This window comes from Diplotaxodon limnothrissa, linkage group LG7, assembly GCF_057381915.1.
Source record: "Diplotaxodon limnothrissa isolate DT_005_m linkage group LG7, D_limnothrissa_male_GT1.1, whole genome shotgun sequence".
Classification (NCBI taxonomy): Eukaryota; Metazoa; Chordata; class Actinopteri; order Cichliformes; family Cichlidae; genus Diplotaxodon; species Diplotaxodon limnothrissa.
Genome location: NC_140602.1, coordinates 28,384,805 through 28,403,025, shown reverse-complemented (window position 1 = coordinate 28,403,025; position 18,221 = coordinate 28,384,805). Strand labels below are relative to the sequence as shown.

Sequence of the window (18,221 nt, the reverse complement as noted above, 5' to 3'; positions counted from 1 at the left end):
CAAGAAGGCCCTGAGTAAATGTGGTTATCCCAGCTGGACATTTGTCAAAGCTGGGAAGGCGCCAAAAGAAAGCTCCAGCCGATCCAGGAGAGAAGGACAACTGCTGCCTAAGCGAAAAACCCATAGTGATCCTTTATGTGTCAGGAGTATCGGAACAGCTGTGACATGTTTTCTCTAAACGCCACGTTTCTGTGACTTTCAAACCCCAAAACACGCTGCGGCAAAAATTCGTCCATCCCAAGTATCGGGTCCCCTGACACAGACAGAGTAATATAGTGTACTCTGTTAAGTGCCAGGAGGATTGCCAGGATTTATACATCGGGGAAACCAAACAACCTCTAGCAAAGCGGATGGCACAACAGCGAAGAGCTAACTCATCAGACCGCAGTCTGTTTACACCTACAGGCCAGTGGACACTCTTTCAATGATGAGGATGTACACATCCTGGACTGGGAGGAACGCTGGTTTGAGCGCGGAGTCAAGGAGGCCATTTACATGAAAAAGGAAAGACCATCTCTGAATCAAGGAGGGGGCCTAAGGCCACAATGCTGTTATTGCAGCCATTCCCCAACTCTCTGTGAATTGTACTCATGGCAGTGACCATAGATTAATGGTTTTTGAGCAGTGGTTGTTGATCAGTGGTCATGACAATTTGCATAGTAATGATCAAGCTGACCTCACAGCTCATTATTTGTCAGTGGTTCTAGTTTCAGTCATTGTGCAAATGTACTGTTTATAAGGATTGGGAAACCTGCAGTCAGCTAAGACTGAAGAAGTCACTCGGGGGAGTGATGAAATGTTTCTTCCACTAAAAATGCTACGTCCAGATTAACAGAATCAATTTTTTTGGATAGTATTTAGCGATTTTACATTTGGTGACTTTTAGGCATCTTTGCTTCCTCTAAAAACATATTGTACCTATAAAATGTATAGCTTATGGGACTAAAAATACAGACAAACTTGAAGACACATTAAAAACATTTTGTAAGCCATAACATTTAGACCGTACTTTCTTTCAGTACTATATGAAGGCAGGGGCTATCATTCAGGAGAACATTTCAGATGCATCACTGATAATTGGAGTGAAGAGGCCGCCGGAGGAGAAGATCATTCCCAAGAAGACGTACGCTTTTTTCTCACACACCATTAAAGCTCAGGAAGCCAACATGGGGCTCTTGGATGACGTACTGAAAAAGGTAAGCCCTAAAATACCCTGCAGTGGTCCTGCTTTTCAGTCAGTTTATTTATGTTTCCAGTTAGGGGTGGGCGATATATCGAATATACTTGATGGTATCACGAGTTTTTCCAAATATGATGGTTAAAATGGCTTTATCGTAACCATCAAGTATAAATTCCCATGGCAATATTAAGCTGTCTGCATTTAATTCGCTGAGTTTTTTTTCTCAGCGAATTACATCATTAATCCCCCCTCCTAACCGGAAAGTTTTCTACCTGACACACTGCACTGAGCATGTGTGTTTATTAGGGGTGCAACGATACACAAAATTCACGGTTCGGTACTTTGGTGTCACGGTTCGATATTTTTTTCGATACAAAAAAAATGTTCATACCTTTTTAATTTGTCATTTATTAAATTTTCACGGCACATTCCGCACCACATCTGTTCGTTCATCATTTGTTTGAAGCCAGCTCACCTCCTGCAACTACTTTTCCGAGAATACGTGCTTCTTTTGTAGTTCGGACTCCTTCTGACATTTCTTTGGAGGTGGAGGAACATCACAGTAATTGCTTAAAGGAGCTTCTTCGACATCTTTAAGAGTTCTAAACAAATGTCTGTCCTCCTCCAGAAAATCTTATGTACGCAAACACGCGTTGCAACTTCTTATCTTGTGCATGTTTTTTATTTTGACAGCGAATGCGCACCTGCGGACCACTTATGTGCACTTATGTAATTGAGCATTGCGTGGCACATCCGACATACTGTTTTACTTTAGCGCTTACCTTCAGGGTCATACGTCACATGAAAACCAAAATAGTTCCAAACGCCAGATCTGAATGAGGGTGGGGGAGGTTCAATTTGCCATGTTGCAAGGAGAGCTTAACTTCTGTCTCGCTAGCTTGCCCTGCGCTCACTGAATCTGCGTTCGACTACTCCGCCTAGGCTGCACTGTCGAGCGCAGATTCACTGAGCGCTCAACACAGACAGCATCGTCAGAAGGAAAGTTGATAAAATAAATTAAAAAATGTTGTATTGTTCGATGCATATGCGTACCGAACCGAAAGCACTGTATCGAACGGTTCAATATCGATACGAGTATCGTTGCACCCCTAGTGTTTATATACTACCAGGTGGGGAAAAACATGGCGACAGCAGGAGTTTTAGATGAGTGAGATAATGAGACTCTCTGTCGTTTAGATTTCACAACAGTGTCGAACAAAATGTGGTAATTTGCAAAACATCCTCTAAAAATATTGCCGCAAAAGGTAGCAGCACCACAAATGTATTCCACCAGCTGAAAAGTCATCCACTGCAAAATGAAGCCTGTTTTAAACTCTGCATGTCAGCGTCTCCCCACACACCAAAGAAAACGTTAAATGAACCAGCTGTGACACCTGCGACTGTTCTTGGTCACTCTGTTTTAGTCACTGTCTAGGCTTATGTTTCTGTAATTTGAGGTGATCACATTTTTTATAATAACCTTATAGGTTAGAAGCACAAAAGAGAACCTTTTTAATTTAACTGTTTTGTTTTGTCTCATGAATTCTTGCTTGCTGTAAATTTTTGTTGCTATGATCTTTTGTTTGTTAAAGGTCTAGTGTTGACCACAGAGAGACTTACTGTGACAGTATTGTCATCTGTAAAAAAAAAAAAAAAAAACCTCTGTGTGCAACTGATGGTTAAAACATGATTTTTTTTATTCAAAGTAGAAAAAAATATTGAGTGGTCGATTTGAATGAGTATACCAGTGCAATTTTAGGCACTATATGATTGAAAATAACATTTGTTTTTGGAGGCTATTTAAACATATTGTGATATAGATTGTGATATAGCCAAAAACATTGTGATATTATGTTTTCCTCATATTGCCCAGCCCTGTTTCCAGTATACAACTGTAAATGATGCAGGGAAAGTCTGTATTTATCTGAGGTACAAGAAGTTCCTCCCAAGCATTCTTTGGTGTCTTTTCTCTTCTTTTGCTAGCCTTGAAATAACTTTTTTTAAACGGTATGAGTTTTTCTTTTTTTAAGTAATATGCTTAGTCAAAGACAAAGGTGGGCAGTGTGGTGGTCAGCACTTTTTCCTTACAGCAAGAAGATCCTAGGTTCAAGAACTCAACAGCGTGAGGGTTTAAGGCAGGATTTAGATGTACGTGTTGCTTCAACACTTGACAGTGGTTGCACCTGTCATTTGGGGTTGTCTTTGTTAAAAGGACTATTATAAGCAACAACAAAAAATGTAATGCAAGCTAACTGTGCTCTGATCACCAAACTAGCTGCTGGTTACAAACTTTATTCATGTACAACAGACTGATTATTCATTGCAGTGATTGGCTGTTTTGTTTTGGGAGCAAAATTCCACAAGCAGTTATGTTGCTCTCTGTGAATATTTTAATAACCTAAATCGATTAATTGAGATGTTGCTGCTTGAGTAGCTGAACTCTTCTCAAGTTTCAGTTCAAGCACTGTAGACAAAGTGAAGCAATTCTATGATCACTCTTCACAAGGTCAATGACAGGCATGAGTGTTGAAACCTGAAACCAAGACTCGCCTGACACACATTTTCCATTTTCCAGCATGTGTTTTATTTTTGTTGTGATTCAATCCCAACAGCAGTAGAGACCTGCAGGTTCTCCTCTCTCTCTCTCTCTCTCTCTCTCACTCACACACACACACACACACACACACACACACACACACACACACACACACACACACACACGTGATGTGATCAATTTTTGGGATAAAAAGCCAACACCTTTAATTTCAGTCCTTTCAATCACCTGCTCAGACTGTCAGGGCTCTGTGTGCGGGCTGGTGGAGATGTGGATCCAAGTGCATGACTCTGAGACGGAGATATAACTGAAAACCACAGCTTTATTGCTGGCACCAACAAAAAAGAAACCAAACATGAAAACACTAACTGGAACACACAGGCAGGATCTGAGGGTACGACGCGACACCGAGCACGGGAAAACACAGGGCTTACACAGGGTAATGATGAGGGAATGGACAACAGGAGGGAGACACAACTGGGAGAGATCAGGGCTGATGAGACAGGGGGAACAAAGCTGCACACACTAACATAAGACAAAGACTTTCACAATAAAACAGGAAACATGAATCACTACTCAAAACCCAAGCAAATCATAATTCAGAGAAAAACCAAACATAAGAACTAATCTCTTAACAAGAATAACTGAAACAGAGATTATAATAATAATCAACAAAGCACCAGAGAAACATAAAGAACCCATCATTCAAAAAATAAACCAAAACATAATAAACTCAAAATGCTGGGTCGAATCGCCCCAGAACTGTGACACAGACAGTTTAAATGTTAATGAAAACAAGCTTGTTAACTGCTTCCAGCAATGACTGTTTTCATTTTTTGACACATTAACACCAAAACTGGATTAAGATCAAGTTAAAACCAAAGCTGTCATAGTTCACAAGCTTTACGTCTGTTAAGTTTTTCATGAACTTGCTGTAGCCTGACAGCAGCGGTCCTCTCTCAGTAGAGAGTCGCATCTCACAGTATGTGAGGGTAAGACTGAAATAAAACCTTGATTATTCTTTATATCTCCTGGGTTCTCCTTGGGTCTAAACATCATTGTAAATGGCCTGTATTTATATAGCGCTTTACTAGTCCCTAAGGACCCCAAAGCGCTTTACATATCCAGTCATCCACCCATTCACACACACATTCACACACTGGTGATGGCAAGCTACATTGTCATCAGACAGTGAGCATGACAGTCTGTGCTGATTTCTGCTCATCTTCCTGTTTTTTTTTTATTTTTATGGGCAGACACTTCTGTAGAGATTTACCATTAGAATGCAAAAATTGCACATGTAGCCAAATGGTTGACTTCACCCTTATGTCTACAACCATCCATGTTGCACAATGTAATCACTGCTTAAAGGGGGACATGGATTTGCATGATTTGATTCGTTAATATAGAATATAAATAAAATCTGTTACTCTGTATTATTATAGATTAAGTTGTCATATTTAAATGAAGTGGTATATAAAGTAATGAAAATTATTTAGTATAAGTATAGAAGAACCAGTGAAACTATACAAAAGGAATAATTGATGGAACCATGAATTTGGCTCTTTACTGAAAAAGGAGATTGTTTCCTGAAGGAGAATGTTTGGCTGTCAGTTTGTGCCCTGAAACTCAAGGACACTTGGGCTATGCAGCAGGTCAATGATCCAAAACACACCAGCAAGTCTACCTCTGAATGGATCAAAGAATACAAAATCAAAGTTTTGGAGTGTCCTAATCAATGTAGGATTGAGTTACTATTTGTTTCATTTAATTGTATTAAGTTAAATTAGATTTAACGCGGTTTGACAGGGTGAAACAATCTTAGTCACAAGTCCAAACAATGACAATAAAAGATCCATTGGTTATGACTTATTAGATTTGGAAAGGTGGGAGGACAAGAAATTGGGATCACTATCAGGAGACTGATCAAGGATTATAAAATTGGATTAAATAAAGACATTGCTTCACGGAGCCACTGAGTGTGGTACAGGGCACTGTTTTCCAGAAGAAGAGTAGGTGTTGTGTTGCCAATAATAAGGTGAATTTATTAATAAAGAAAACAATAATAAGATAAATGGTAAGAACTCCAATTGACTAATCGATATATGAGAAAGGTAACGTAAAACTTGACATTTATTGAAGCTATTGATTTTAAGTATAAAAAATTGATAGACAGCTTTAGATAGGTGAATCCTGAAATTGTATAAAGAGAGGTGGGTGTGAATCGAGGTTTACATTCCAACACTTGTTCAGGCTAATTCCCAGCTCTCTCTCCCATGCAGATTTAACATTGGATGGTGAGGAATAAACAGATGAAAGGAGTCTACCATATATCTGAGAGAGAAATTACTTTTGATGGGGATCGGAGCATAGGCGTTTTTCCCACAGGTGTTGGGGAGTTTAAAATGATTGGTATTCACTTTGAAAAATCTAAAAACAAAATACACTAAAATGCAAAATAAATAATAAAGACATAAATAAAGAAAACCCATAAATGACTATGTGTCCAAACTTCTCAACAAATAATGAAAACTGATTCAGATTTCTAGCTGTTGCTACTAGGGATAGGTATTGATAAGATTTTCACGATTCCGATTCCATTTTCGATTCTGTTTAACGATTCGATTCTTTATCGATTCTCTTATCGATTCTTTTTAAAAAAGGAGAACACTAAGGTCGATTAGCTTAGAACTTTGTTTTATATCTTCTCTTTGAACAAGATAGAAATTTAGGAGTAACATGGCCTTACAAACCCAGCAGTGAGATCTTAAGAGATCCACAGCCTACGGCTTTTCAATGGGGTGTCACAGGGTCCCCAGGAAAAAAATTGTAAATGTAAAATAAACATTCTTCTGTAGCAATAACAAAGTATAACATAAATTATTCTGTAGCAATTACACAAGAATATCCAATAATGTCCCTGCCTACAATTAAACACATTCACTTACCGAAAATCGGGGGCATCTGCTGTGGCAAATGGGTGCAAGCCTTTTACCACAAACTTAGTCACTGCTCGGTGACATTCGTCTATCCTGGCCTGAAAGGAGACGCTACTGGTAGACTGCAGTGACAACTGCCAGCATCTGAGCCAGCTAGACTCTGTCTGTCTCTCTCATCATGGTCACCTAAATGCACAGTAATGGCAGGTTTTGTAATAAGGCAGATTGCGCTAACATAATATGCACTGTTAGTTGATTATTTACCTGCTGCATTAACGGGAGAGGATGTGCAAACGTTACCGCTGCTGCTGGATTGAGATTCACGAGTCCGTAGTGGAATTAAAAACACGACATTCATTTAAGGTTATCGCGTGTTTTGTGAGCAAATGCTTTTGCATATTCGTAGTGTTTCCTCCCTTAAATGAAATATCTACTTTGCAAGTATTGCAAGTTGCCCTGTTGTCATCCGTTCTCATAAAGTATAACCAAACTTTTTAGCGTTTGAGCCGCCATGTTTCCTGCCAGGTAAATGATGCTCTGCAACGTGGTGACGTCATTCGGGGCAACTGGAATCGATAAGGGAATTGTTTGCGAAAATGGCAAACAATTCCAAGGAATTGAAACAGTGGGAACCGGTTCTCAACAAGAACCGGTTTTCGATACCCATCCTTAGTTGCTACTCAACTAATGATTTTGATGTACAGTAAATAAAGAAATACAGCATACTCTGCCGAAGGCTGGATTTCATTTTCCATTTAAATTCACACTCTTCAAAAACACTAACAAAGTTTCTTTTGTCTGTGCAGGAGATCAGGCTCATTGATTATGAGAAGATGGTTGATGCTAATGGTTACCGGATTGTAGCATTTGGCCAGTGGGCTGGTGTCGCAGGTAAGAAAGGCTGCTGGGATTCCTAATCTTGTTAATTATTTCCCCGACTGTGTAGAAAGAGTTGCACTGTAGCAAACTTTGGGATCAGTGAAGATCAGGTCAGATCATGGACAGAAGTGAATCATTCGTAAAAACATGGCCTTTATCATTTGATCAGTCTGACCACTGTTGACACTGTTAACTCGGACTTGCAAGATCAAAATCTGTTATTCAGTATAAACTGTTACAGAATTTTATGTCATTACTGACATAAAAAAATAATGAAAGTAGGACTCATAAGAAATCCCTCTGTCCAGCCATACTCTTCTTTCGTGTGCTCCCTTATTTTTAGACATGGATCCGTGTGCTTGATTCAGCACATTTTTATGCCGGATCCCCTTCCTGATGCAACCCTTCTAGGAATTTATGCCTCCTGGTCTTAAACCAAAGATCTTTTGCATGTTTGGAAAATGTGCTCGACACTACACTATTGACCCCATACATAAATACCCACAATTAGTTGGATCAAGAAGAGCTCCTCCTGGCCCAGCGAAGTCAGAAAACAAAAGGCTTAAAGGGTTTAAGGGTGTTCTTTATGACAAACAGTAAATGGACTGGTTCTTGTAGAGTGCTTTTCTGTTCTCATGAGCACTCAAAGCGCTTTATACAGCTTACCTCATTCATCCAGTACCAAGATGGTGAGCTCAGGTTGCGTGAAAGAAAACGTGTTTATAGCATAAACAGCACCATTAAATCATTCACTGAGAAAAATGCTAGTGGGAATCCTTCATCAAAGGACCTGATCAACAAATTCTAACGTGAATAAGAACAAACTTTGTAGCTGTTCCATCCACCGCTGCAGTAAGCCTCAAAAAGTTTTATTATTGAAACATGCAGATGAACCGTTAACTTGATAGTACGATGATTGATACCTGATATCATGTTTAAATTGTACAGCTTAATGAATTCTGACGGCAGCCGTACTTGTAGATACCTGAACACAACTTGGAGCGTGGAAAGAAAGAAAGAACGTTGCACCGTATCACGTATAATTTGATTCACATTCTTTGATTCACGTATACGTTTTTGTGAACTCCATTGTACACGAAGCGATCTTCACGGGTGGGGGGGGGGGGCAAAACGATTTGGTCGATATGCCCCCGAAGGCCGTCAAGGCGCTACTGGCAGAGGATGACAGCTATGTCAGTGTTAGCACGCTGAACGCTATGCTGGAACAGAAACGGGAATTTTACACAAAGATCTGATTCATCAACAGCAAGATAACTTTAAGACATTTGTCCAATTAATCATGGATGGAACTAACAAAAGGTTGGACAGCATTCTAAGGGATGTACAGGATGTTAAATCCAGCCTGCAATTCACGGATGGGGTTGTCACCGAGCTGCAAACTGAAGAGAGGTGCATTAAAAGCAAACTAAAAGAGTTTGAATCGGCGGTCAGCAGCATACGCGAGGAACACAGAGAATTAACAACCAAGATGGATTATTTAGAAAATCAATCGAGAAGGAACAACATTGTGGTGGATGGATTAACAGATGAAAAAGCAGAAACGTGGGATGGATCAGAGGAGAAAGTCCGACATATGCTGAAGAACAAGCTGGGCCTGGATAGTGACAGCATTCAAATTGAACGCGCTCACAGAGTCGGTCCATACAAGGAAAATGGACGAGCCAGGCCGATTGTGGTCAGACTACAAAGATTTAAAGATAAACAATTAATTTTCTCATCTGCCAAAAAATTGAAAGGTACCAATCTTTACATCAACGAAGATTTCTCAGAGTCCATCAGGAAGAAGAGGAAAGAACTGTTACCACAGCTGAGAGCGGCCAGAGACAGAGGTGATATTGCCATCCTGAAATATGACAAATTAATTGTTAAACCGAGGCCACAGAACGCCGGAATTAATATTTAGATTTCAGCAATGTTGCCATTTGTAGCTGTTGAGATCGATCGGTCTGCAAATGTCGGATCCTATACTTATTCCCGGATTCTCCGGTAAAGATTTTGAAGTGGCTCATGTTAATATTTGTAGCCTTAAATATAAGATTCAAGAAATTCATGCACTGTTGTCAACAAATACGATAAGTGTGCTGGCTTTTTCCGAGACACATTTAGATGCTGCCTTTGAGAATAATGAATTTGAAATAAACGGTTATAAGTTGTATAGGAAGGACAGAAACAGATTTGGAGGGGGCGTAGCCCTATACATTAATGATAATATGGCAAGCAAACTACGTATAGACTTAATGTTTAACGACCTGGAAATTGTGTGGGTTCAGTTACACCCGCTCTATGGCAGGCCTGTATTAGCAGGTTGCTGCTATAGACCCCCAAGTAGTAATATGTTGTATGTAAAACGAATCTGTGAAATGCTGGAAAGAGTAACTGAGGAAAACAAAGACATGTTCTTATTAGGAGACTTTAATATCAATTGGTCAGCTCCTTCTTGTCCTTTAAGGAAAAAGATAAGTTCATCAGCGTCGGCTTGTTGCCTGTCTCAGATGATCACCATTCCCACCCGGGTCACGGTCAACGCAGGAGGTCATAGGTCATCATCATGTATTGATCATATATATACAAATGTTCCTGAGCATTGCTCTAATATTGTTTCTATTCCAGTTGGTTATAGTGACCATAATCTTGTAGGTTTGACCAAGAAAATGAAACCACTGAAAACTGCACAAAAGATTATTTTTCATAGATCATACAAAAATTTCAATGCAGATAAGTATATTAATGACGTAAAAGAAATTCACTGGACTGACATCTGCCTCGAGAGTGACCCTGATATGGCATTATCTATGTTTATTGAAAACTTTTGCTACCTGGCTGACAAACATGCCCCCTTAAAAAGATTTACTGTTAAAAAGAACTACGCACCTTGGTTAGATAATGAACTTAAGGTTGCAATGTCAGAAAGGGATATAGCAAAAGCAAAAGCACATAAGTCTGTCAGTCCACAAGAGTGGGCAAGATATCGCGAGTTAAGAAATCAAGTAACTAAATTGAATAGGCGCAAGAAAGAATATTATCAACTTAAGCTCAAGGAGGCCAATAAGGACAGCAAAAAGGTGTGGAAAGTTTTAAATAATATAATGGGTAGAGATCTTGCTCCGGTGATGTTTCACATCTACATGGGTATACGTTTATAAGTAAAGCTAAGGACATAGCCAATTATTTTGCGAATTATTACAGCAATAAAATAACAAATTTAAAATCTACAATGAGCAGAGGCGATCCCACCTTATCACGTCGTCTTATACAGGATGTTATCATGAATAATAAGCAATGCCAATTTAAGTTTGAGGCAGTGAATGTGGAGATGGTAGAGTGCTTATTGATATCACTTCCTGACGATACATCCTCCGGCTCTGATAACATAGACAATAAACTGCTCAAAGTTGCAGCCAAGTTTGTGTCCCTTCCTATATGTCACATATTTAATAGATCTTTGGCATGCAGCTTATTTCCATTGCAGTGGAAAGAATCGAAAATAATTCCCATTCCTAAAAACAAGAATGACGTTTTTAATGGTGTCAATAGCAGACCTATTAGTCTACTCCCCGTTCTAAGTAGAATTATGGAGAGGATTGTCTATGAACAAATTCAACATTACCTAACAGAAAATCAGTTACTCACTCAGTTTCAACATGCCTACAAACCTGGTTATTCCACCAGTTCAGCTCTCATTCACATGACAGATAACTGGTATAAATATCTAGATAATGGGAATTTGGCCAGGGTGGTATTTTTGGATTTTAGTGCTGCATTTGATTTGATAAATCATGATCTTTTGATAGATAAACTAAAATGTTATGGATTTTCACCAGCAGCTTTGTGCTGGATGGAAAGTTATTTGTCTGGAAGACGGCAAAAGGTTTATTATAATGGTTATTTCTCGGAGGGCTGTAAAATGAACTGTGGTCTACCCCAAGGCAGCTGCCTCGGTCCACTTCTCTACTCAGTCTTTACAAATGATTTGCCGTATGTCCTGGATAAATCTCATCTTGTAATGTATGCTGATGATTCCACCATGTTTTATTCAGCCAGTAGCCACTCTGAATTGACAAGCGTATTACAACTAGATTTGCTGAACGTGTTTGATTGGATAAGTAAAAACAACATGATTTTAAAAGTGTCTAAATCCAAATCCATGTTAATAGGAAGTAGAGTACGCTTAGTCAACAGCCCACAACTAAATCTTTCCATAGCTGGATCGGTATTAGAACAGGTCACCCAGATTAAATTACTTGGTGTTACCATAAACCACCACCTTTCATGGTCTCAGCACATCAACTCTGTTATTAAGAAAATGGGACAGGGCATAGCTATAGCTAGGAAATGCTCTTTTTATATCACTTCTTCAATTATGAAAGATGTCATTAATCCACTAGTATTATCTCATCTAGAGTACTGCTCAATCATTTGGTCAGCAGCTAATAAGACAGATCTGAACAGACTTCAGTTAGTCCAAAATAGGGCGGCCAGATTAGTGTTAAGGTGTTCATATTATACAAGTATTGATAAAATGCACGATAAACTTTCTTGGCTTTCTGTACAAGTTAAATTATACTATGGCTTACTTGTATTTTTAAAGAAAGCAATACTGGTAAACACACCACACTTTTTTTTATGCTCAGTTGCAGTATCCAGATGAAATACATAATCATGCTACACGATTCTCAACTAACCACAATTTAGTAATTCCTCGAGTTAAAAGTAACTTTTTGAAAAACTGTTATATTTAGAGCATCTTTTCAGTGGAATAAGTTGCCTTATGCAATTAGAGAATTGGCTTCTATTCATAATTTTAAAAATCACCTAAAAGCCTATTTAGGCAGTTTTTAATTTATTTGTAAAAATTGTAGAGGGTAATGTCACTTGTAATGGAAATTGTGTATTTTGTTTGAGTGTTTTGTTTTGTTTTGCTGTGCGAGGTTGTTGGATATTCGTGGAAACTGGTACACGCTGTCGTATACGCCGGTCAAGCACATCCCGAACATGCTCAATGGGTGACATGTCCGGTGAGTATGCTGGCCATGCAAGAACTGGGACATTCTCAGCTGCCATCTGCCCTGAACAATGTGAACCATGATTCATCCGTGAAGCGCACACCTCTCCAACGTGCCAGACGCCATCGAATGTGAGCATTTGCCCACACAAGTCTGTTACGGCGACGAGCTGGAGTCAGGTCAAGACCCCGATGAGGACGACGGGCATGCAGTTGAGCGTCCCTGAGACGGTTTCTGACAGTTTGTGCAGAAATTGTTTGGTTGTGCAAACCAATTGTTCCAGCAGCTGTCTGGGTGGCTGGTCTCAGACGATCTTGGAGGTGAACCTGCTGGATGTGGAGGTCCTGGGCTGGTGTGGTTACACGAGGTCTGCGGTTGTGAGGCCGGTTGGATGTGCTGCCATATTCTCTGAAACGCCTGTGGAGACGGCTTATGGTTGAGAAATGAACATTCAATGCACGGGCGACAGATCTGGTTGACATTCCTGCTGTCAGCATGCCAATTGCACGTTCCCTCATTGCTTGTGGCATCTGTGGCATTTTGCTGTGAGACAAAACTGCACATTCCAGGGTGGCCTTTTGTTGTGGGCAGTCTGAGGTACACCTGTGCACTACTCATGATGTCAGATCAGCATCCTGATGTGGCACACCTGTGAGGTGGGATGGATTATCTCAATATAGCAGATGTGCCCACTACCACACATTTGGACTGATTTGTGATCACTGTTTGGGAGGGATGGTTATATTGTGTATCTGGAATGAATTTTAGGTCTCTACGTCCATCCCATGGGGAATGGGAGCAGTAACAAAGGTGTTGCGTTTATATTTTTGTTGAGTGTATTAGCCAGAGGTCCCTTTACTACGGTTCGGAGCCGTGGACCAGTTTTATATACGCAAGGAATAGTTTTCTATACGAGAACGCTGCAAAAAGTGCAGCCTTACGTAATGTCCACCCTACTGTTACTCATTTTATATTAAGATTTAAAAATCTAGTTGGTACTGGTATGACAAGTAGCCTTCAGTAATAGTAATAAATCACACAGCAAAAGTACATTCATGTAGTTGTAAAAAGCATGATAATATATTAAGTAATCTAAAGTATTCAGAATACGTTACTCTCACTGAGTAACGTAACGGAATACGTTACAAAATACATTTTGGGGCATGTAATCTGTAATATGTAGTGGAATACATTTTAAAAATAACCTTCCTAACACTGTTAAAATCTTTATTTTTGAAAAAATGAATTCAGTCATTAATAGTTATGGTTAAACAAATGCTTGGCTTAACAAAATGCTGACTTTTAGTTAGCCTAGCTACAGTGCCTAAGAGAAACCTATGGTTGTTTTTATTCATCACTGTAGTCAGTGATGAATAACAAGACACCCTAGATTTACAGAGGGGAAACTATTTTTACAGGCCAAATAAAGATCTTCTAAATTGAGATGGCATTTCCTCCCCAACATACGGGTTCTATTTTTTAAGTTTGAGAGTTATACCAGGGAGTAGGAATGGGAATTGATAAGAATTTAGCGAAGATATTACATTTGTGCAGTTGAATTGTATGCTGTGTGGTCAAATGTTTGTGCATGTTGGAGGTATTTCCCCTAATTGTTGTGCAGGCACTGGCAAAGAACTGAAGTTGTGTTAGAAGCTTAATGCAGTTTGTTCTGTCCTGGATGCAGTTTGCACTTTACCATCATGCTCTCATCCTTTTATGGAATAAAAATAAATGTAATGTAGACTGTGTCATTATTTTCATCCCTGACACAAGCTGAAATAAGTGGGAGTGATAGGCAAGTAGACAGTAAAGTTGTGGCCAAACGGTTTGAGAATGACACAAATATTGCTTTTCACAAAGTTTGCTGCCTTAGTGTTTGTAGATCTTTTTGTCAGTTGTTCTGTGACGTATTGAAGTAGGAATTACAAGCACTGTTTACGTTTCAAAGGCTTTTATTGACAATTACATTAAGTTTATGCAAAGAGTCAATATTTGCAGTGTTGGCCCTTCATTTTCAAGCTTCTGGGCCAAATCCTGATTGATGGCAACTGTTACGGATTCAAATATTGGGGGTGGATACAAGAGGAAAAACCACAATAACAACACTGGTCCGGCCGGGTTGAGTCAAACGATGATTTTAATGATCAAACGTGTGGGAGATGGACACTGTACGCAGACAGCATCAGATCTCAAAATGGTGGAGCATTGGTCAAACTCTTATAGCCTCTAGTGGCCCCCACCTAATCATAAAAGCCTAAACATTCACATTCTTTCTCTCACACAGCGCCTAAGCTACGACCTTGGCTCCCTGTTTATCTGCTCCTGCTGAGATGGGGCAGAAAACTCCAGTATGTTCTGTTCTCTTCTAATCAGACAAATAAGGCGATGACTTTCTGCGAACAGTATTTCTTATAACTCAGCAGTATAATGCATCATAAAACAATATCATTCATTCACAATAAATCAGCAGTCTAATGTAATGCAAATCAGTTTAACAAATGTAATAGTTATCACCTTCTTCTAATTCAGGAGAATAATGCAAACTAAAACTACATAATAATTCACAATCTTTAATTAGGGGTCTAACATGGCATAAAATAATATTATAATCCCACACTCCCCCTGTTGAGCTCTTTAGAATAAAGAGCTCACCTACACCCTGTAATCCAGTGTAGCCGGGTTCATTTCTTCTTCCCCCTGAGGCCCTCTGTCCCCCTGTTGGGCGAACCATATGTGAGATGACCTCTGTGTTTGCGCAGTTCAGATGCAAGAAAAACTATTACTACAACAATAGTAGGTACAGATGACACTGCCCAGTTCTCCCACAGCTTTATTTTGGTGCTACCTTATAGGGCTGGGCCATATTATACCGTTCATGGTAATACCGGTATAATGTTAGGCAACGATAGGAAAATGAAATATCGCGATAGAATATGAGTAAAACGCGCATGCGCAGTGCCTTTGTTTTCATACGCACATGGCCGATTGTTGAGTGAAACAGATGAACCAGAATTGGTTTGTAAAAATGGTGCAACTTCAGTAATGTGGAACTGGTTTGGTGTTTGTCCGTCAGATACACGACAAAGCACATTTCTTTGCAGAACATGCAAGCGGCTGTCGTTATTGTCGTATTTGTCGGACTAAGATGCTCTTAAATCTGGGAGTAATCTGGGTCCTAAACTCCGTATGCTTCAGGTCAAACGAACACTGCAGCATCACTGAGAGTTAAAAACTGTCTAAATTCTTTCATCTTTAATAAAACGATCAGCATTGCTGCTTTACCATGTGTAACTATGAAGTTTAACTTCCAAGCATCTATGAAAACAGAATTTATTACATTTAACGGCGTTAGAAGTTAGCAGGAAGCTAGCGGAAGTTAGCTTCGCTAGTTACCTAAACATGATATAGCATGTTCTGACTGAGAGATTTCTGAAAAAATTCAAACGTACAGCTCTGCTATCACTTCCAACATAAATGAAGAGAGGAAACTAAACAGCAGTGACGTTTGTAGGGTTACTGAAGTTGGGCTAGCTGGTATATAATGATGTGCTACGTGATCGCTAGCGACACAGCTATGTTAGCATAACATAAACAGTGAAGCTGGAGGACGAACACTAACACTTTTCCACTTACAAAAGTTAACGTTAAGGTTCTGATAGTTAGAGACAAATGTAATCGCATGGCAGGATGCTGTAAACGGACCAAACTTCAGTCAGGAGAACAACTGAGATAATCCATCCACAATACGAGGTCAGTCATTAATATACTGCAACAACATGGGAATAGAGCAGCTGCCAGAGAATTCAACATTAATGAATCAATGGTACAGAAGTGGAGGAAGCAAGAAGAATGAGTTTAATAAAGTTTGATTTATCTGACTGCTTTGTTTCGCTTAATGTGCCTTATAATCCCGTGCACCTTATGGTCCGAAAAATACGTACTGCACACTGCAGTTTAATGTTGCAAAGCACCTCTTTTTAACTTCAGTGGATATTAAACATGGTTATGCTCAGGATATGTCAGCCCATTTCTACTGGAAATGCCTTTTGGTTAAACTTTCAGCAAGGAATTTGCATTTGCACTGTTACATTTTTATAAAGCTTTAATGTACATAAAAACCAGCTTCTTGTTTAAGTGAAAATAAATGGAAGGTTGTCTTTTTGCGCTAGTAATGTTGTGGAGTTGTATTTTGTCTCGCATCAATTATATCGTCAGTTATATCGTTATCGCAAATTTTCAAATATATATTGTGATAAATATTTTTGGCCATATCGCCCTGCTCTACTACCTTATACCCTTCAGACGTACTCAGACTAGAACCCCTGTCCAAGGAGCTTTTAGCCTTTATTTTATTGCTGCAGCCACCAGTGTCGTCCAGTTGGGTGATCCTCTGCTCTTCTTTCTACAACCTCAGGGGTTAGACAACCCTTCAGTCGTTGCACAGATCAGGGGATTATTCTGCCCCGATTTCAAACAACGATCTGTGAATCCTCGGGTCCTGTGTGTCCTGTGTATCCCCCAGAAAAAGGTACAGGAACGTGTCCCCCTTTTGCCCAAGAGCCTCTCGAACCTCGTTGGTCTGGTGTTCCTGGATTTCCGCCAACCCCTTCATGGTTATTGCTGTGTTTATGGGATCCATCCTTTTGAGGTGACTAATCGGAGCCAAACGCCATGACACTTGAACCCAGTTGGTGTCTCGGCAGTCACTGTGTCTGTCTCTGCTGTGAAGGATCCTCGTATATCTGTGACCTCATCTGGTGTCTGTTCCTTTCTCTGTAAGAGACAGAAAACCAAAACACCTCTCTTCCTAGCCCTAATAATCTAATGTTGTTATCTACTGACCTCCTGGTGATTCAGAATTGGTTTAGAATATTCAGAATGTCCCAGGGACTTATTCTAATCATATCCTATGTGTGTGTAAGCGTGTTTGCATTTAGCCCTCTGCACTCAAGTCATTTCCTACACTTTATCAGTCTGGACCATCACGCCAAACGAAGCTTATGACCTTCAAAAGACCGAGTGCCAACTCATTATAAGCACATTTGCAAGGTGTGTCTGAAAATTATTAAAACCACTCATTTTAACAAAAGACATCAAAAACAAATTAGCCATTTTTAATCCTAACATTTGCCCCCCCAAAAATCATGTGTTTGCTTCCGCCTACTGTCCCACGGTTTCCTCTCCAGTGTGGTACTCAGCTTCTCATGAACACAGGCATTTTATCATCTAAACGCTATTCAGTTCATTTCAATGATTAACGCTTAAACATGGAAATAATGATTTATGCTTCTCACTGATTCTCTAAAAAAGTCCGGAAACCTTCTGGGTCACTATTAGCGTAAGTTTTACCATACCTAAGTTATTAAAACACCAATGAAGTCATAAAAATGTTCAGATAACCCTTTTTTGATGTTAAAACTCAACTCCCCCCCCCCCCCTTTTTTTTTTGACACATTCCCATGTGTCAAATCAACGGAGCTAGAAAATTAAAAGAAAAGGTTAGTGACCTCATATCTTAGAAAGTATGAGACCTTCTCCTATCCAGTGTCGTTGCTCCAGTCCTGTCAGCCTGTGCCAGGGAATGAAACCAATTTAATTGTCATTTTAGATCTGTTCAACTCCTGGCTCTGCCCAGAGCCTGCGTC

At 39.6% G+C, this 18,221-nt stretch overlaps 1 protein-coding gene across 3 annotated transcripts in view; it reads left to right on the top strand.

Moving 5' to 3' along the window:
• Positions 1–18,221, top strand: part of aass (aminoadipate-semialdehyde synthase) — a 128,884-nt gene that overhangs the window by 11,654 nt on the left and 99,009 nt on the right. For 2 of the 3 annotated variants that reach the window (XM_085359525.1, XM_085359526.1), the window contains exons 3-4: positions 1,020–1,196; positions 7,480–7,564. In XM_085359525.1, coding sequence (XP_085215651.1) covers positions 1,020–1,196; positions 7,480–7,564 — 262 coding nt within the window. Of the gene's footprint in view, positions 1–1,019; positions 1,197–7,479; positions 7,565–18,221 lie in introns of those variants that run through there. The other variant, XM_085359527.1, reaches the window with a different exon arrangement.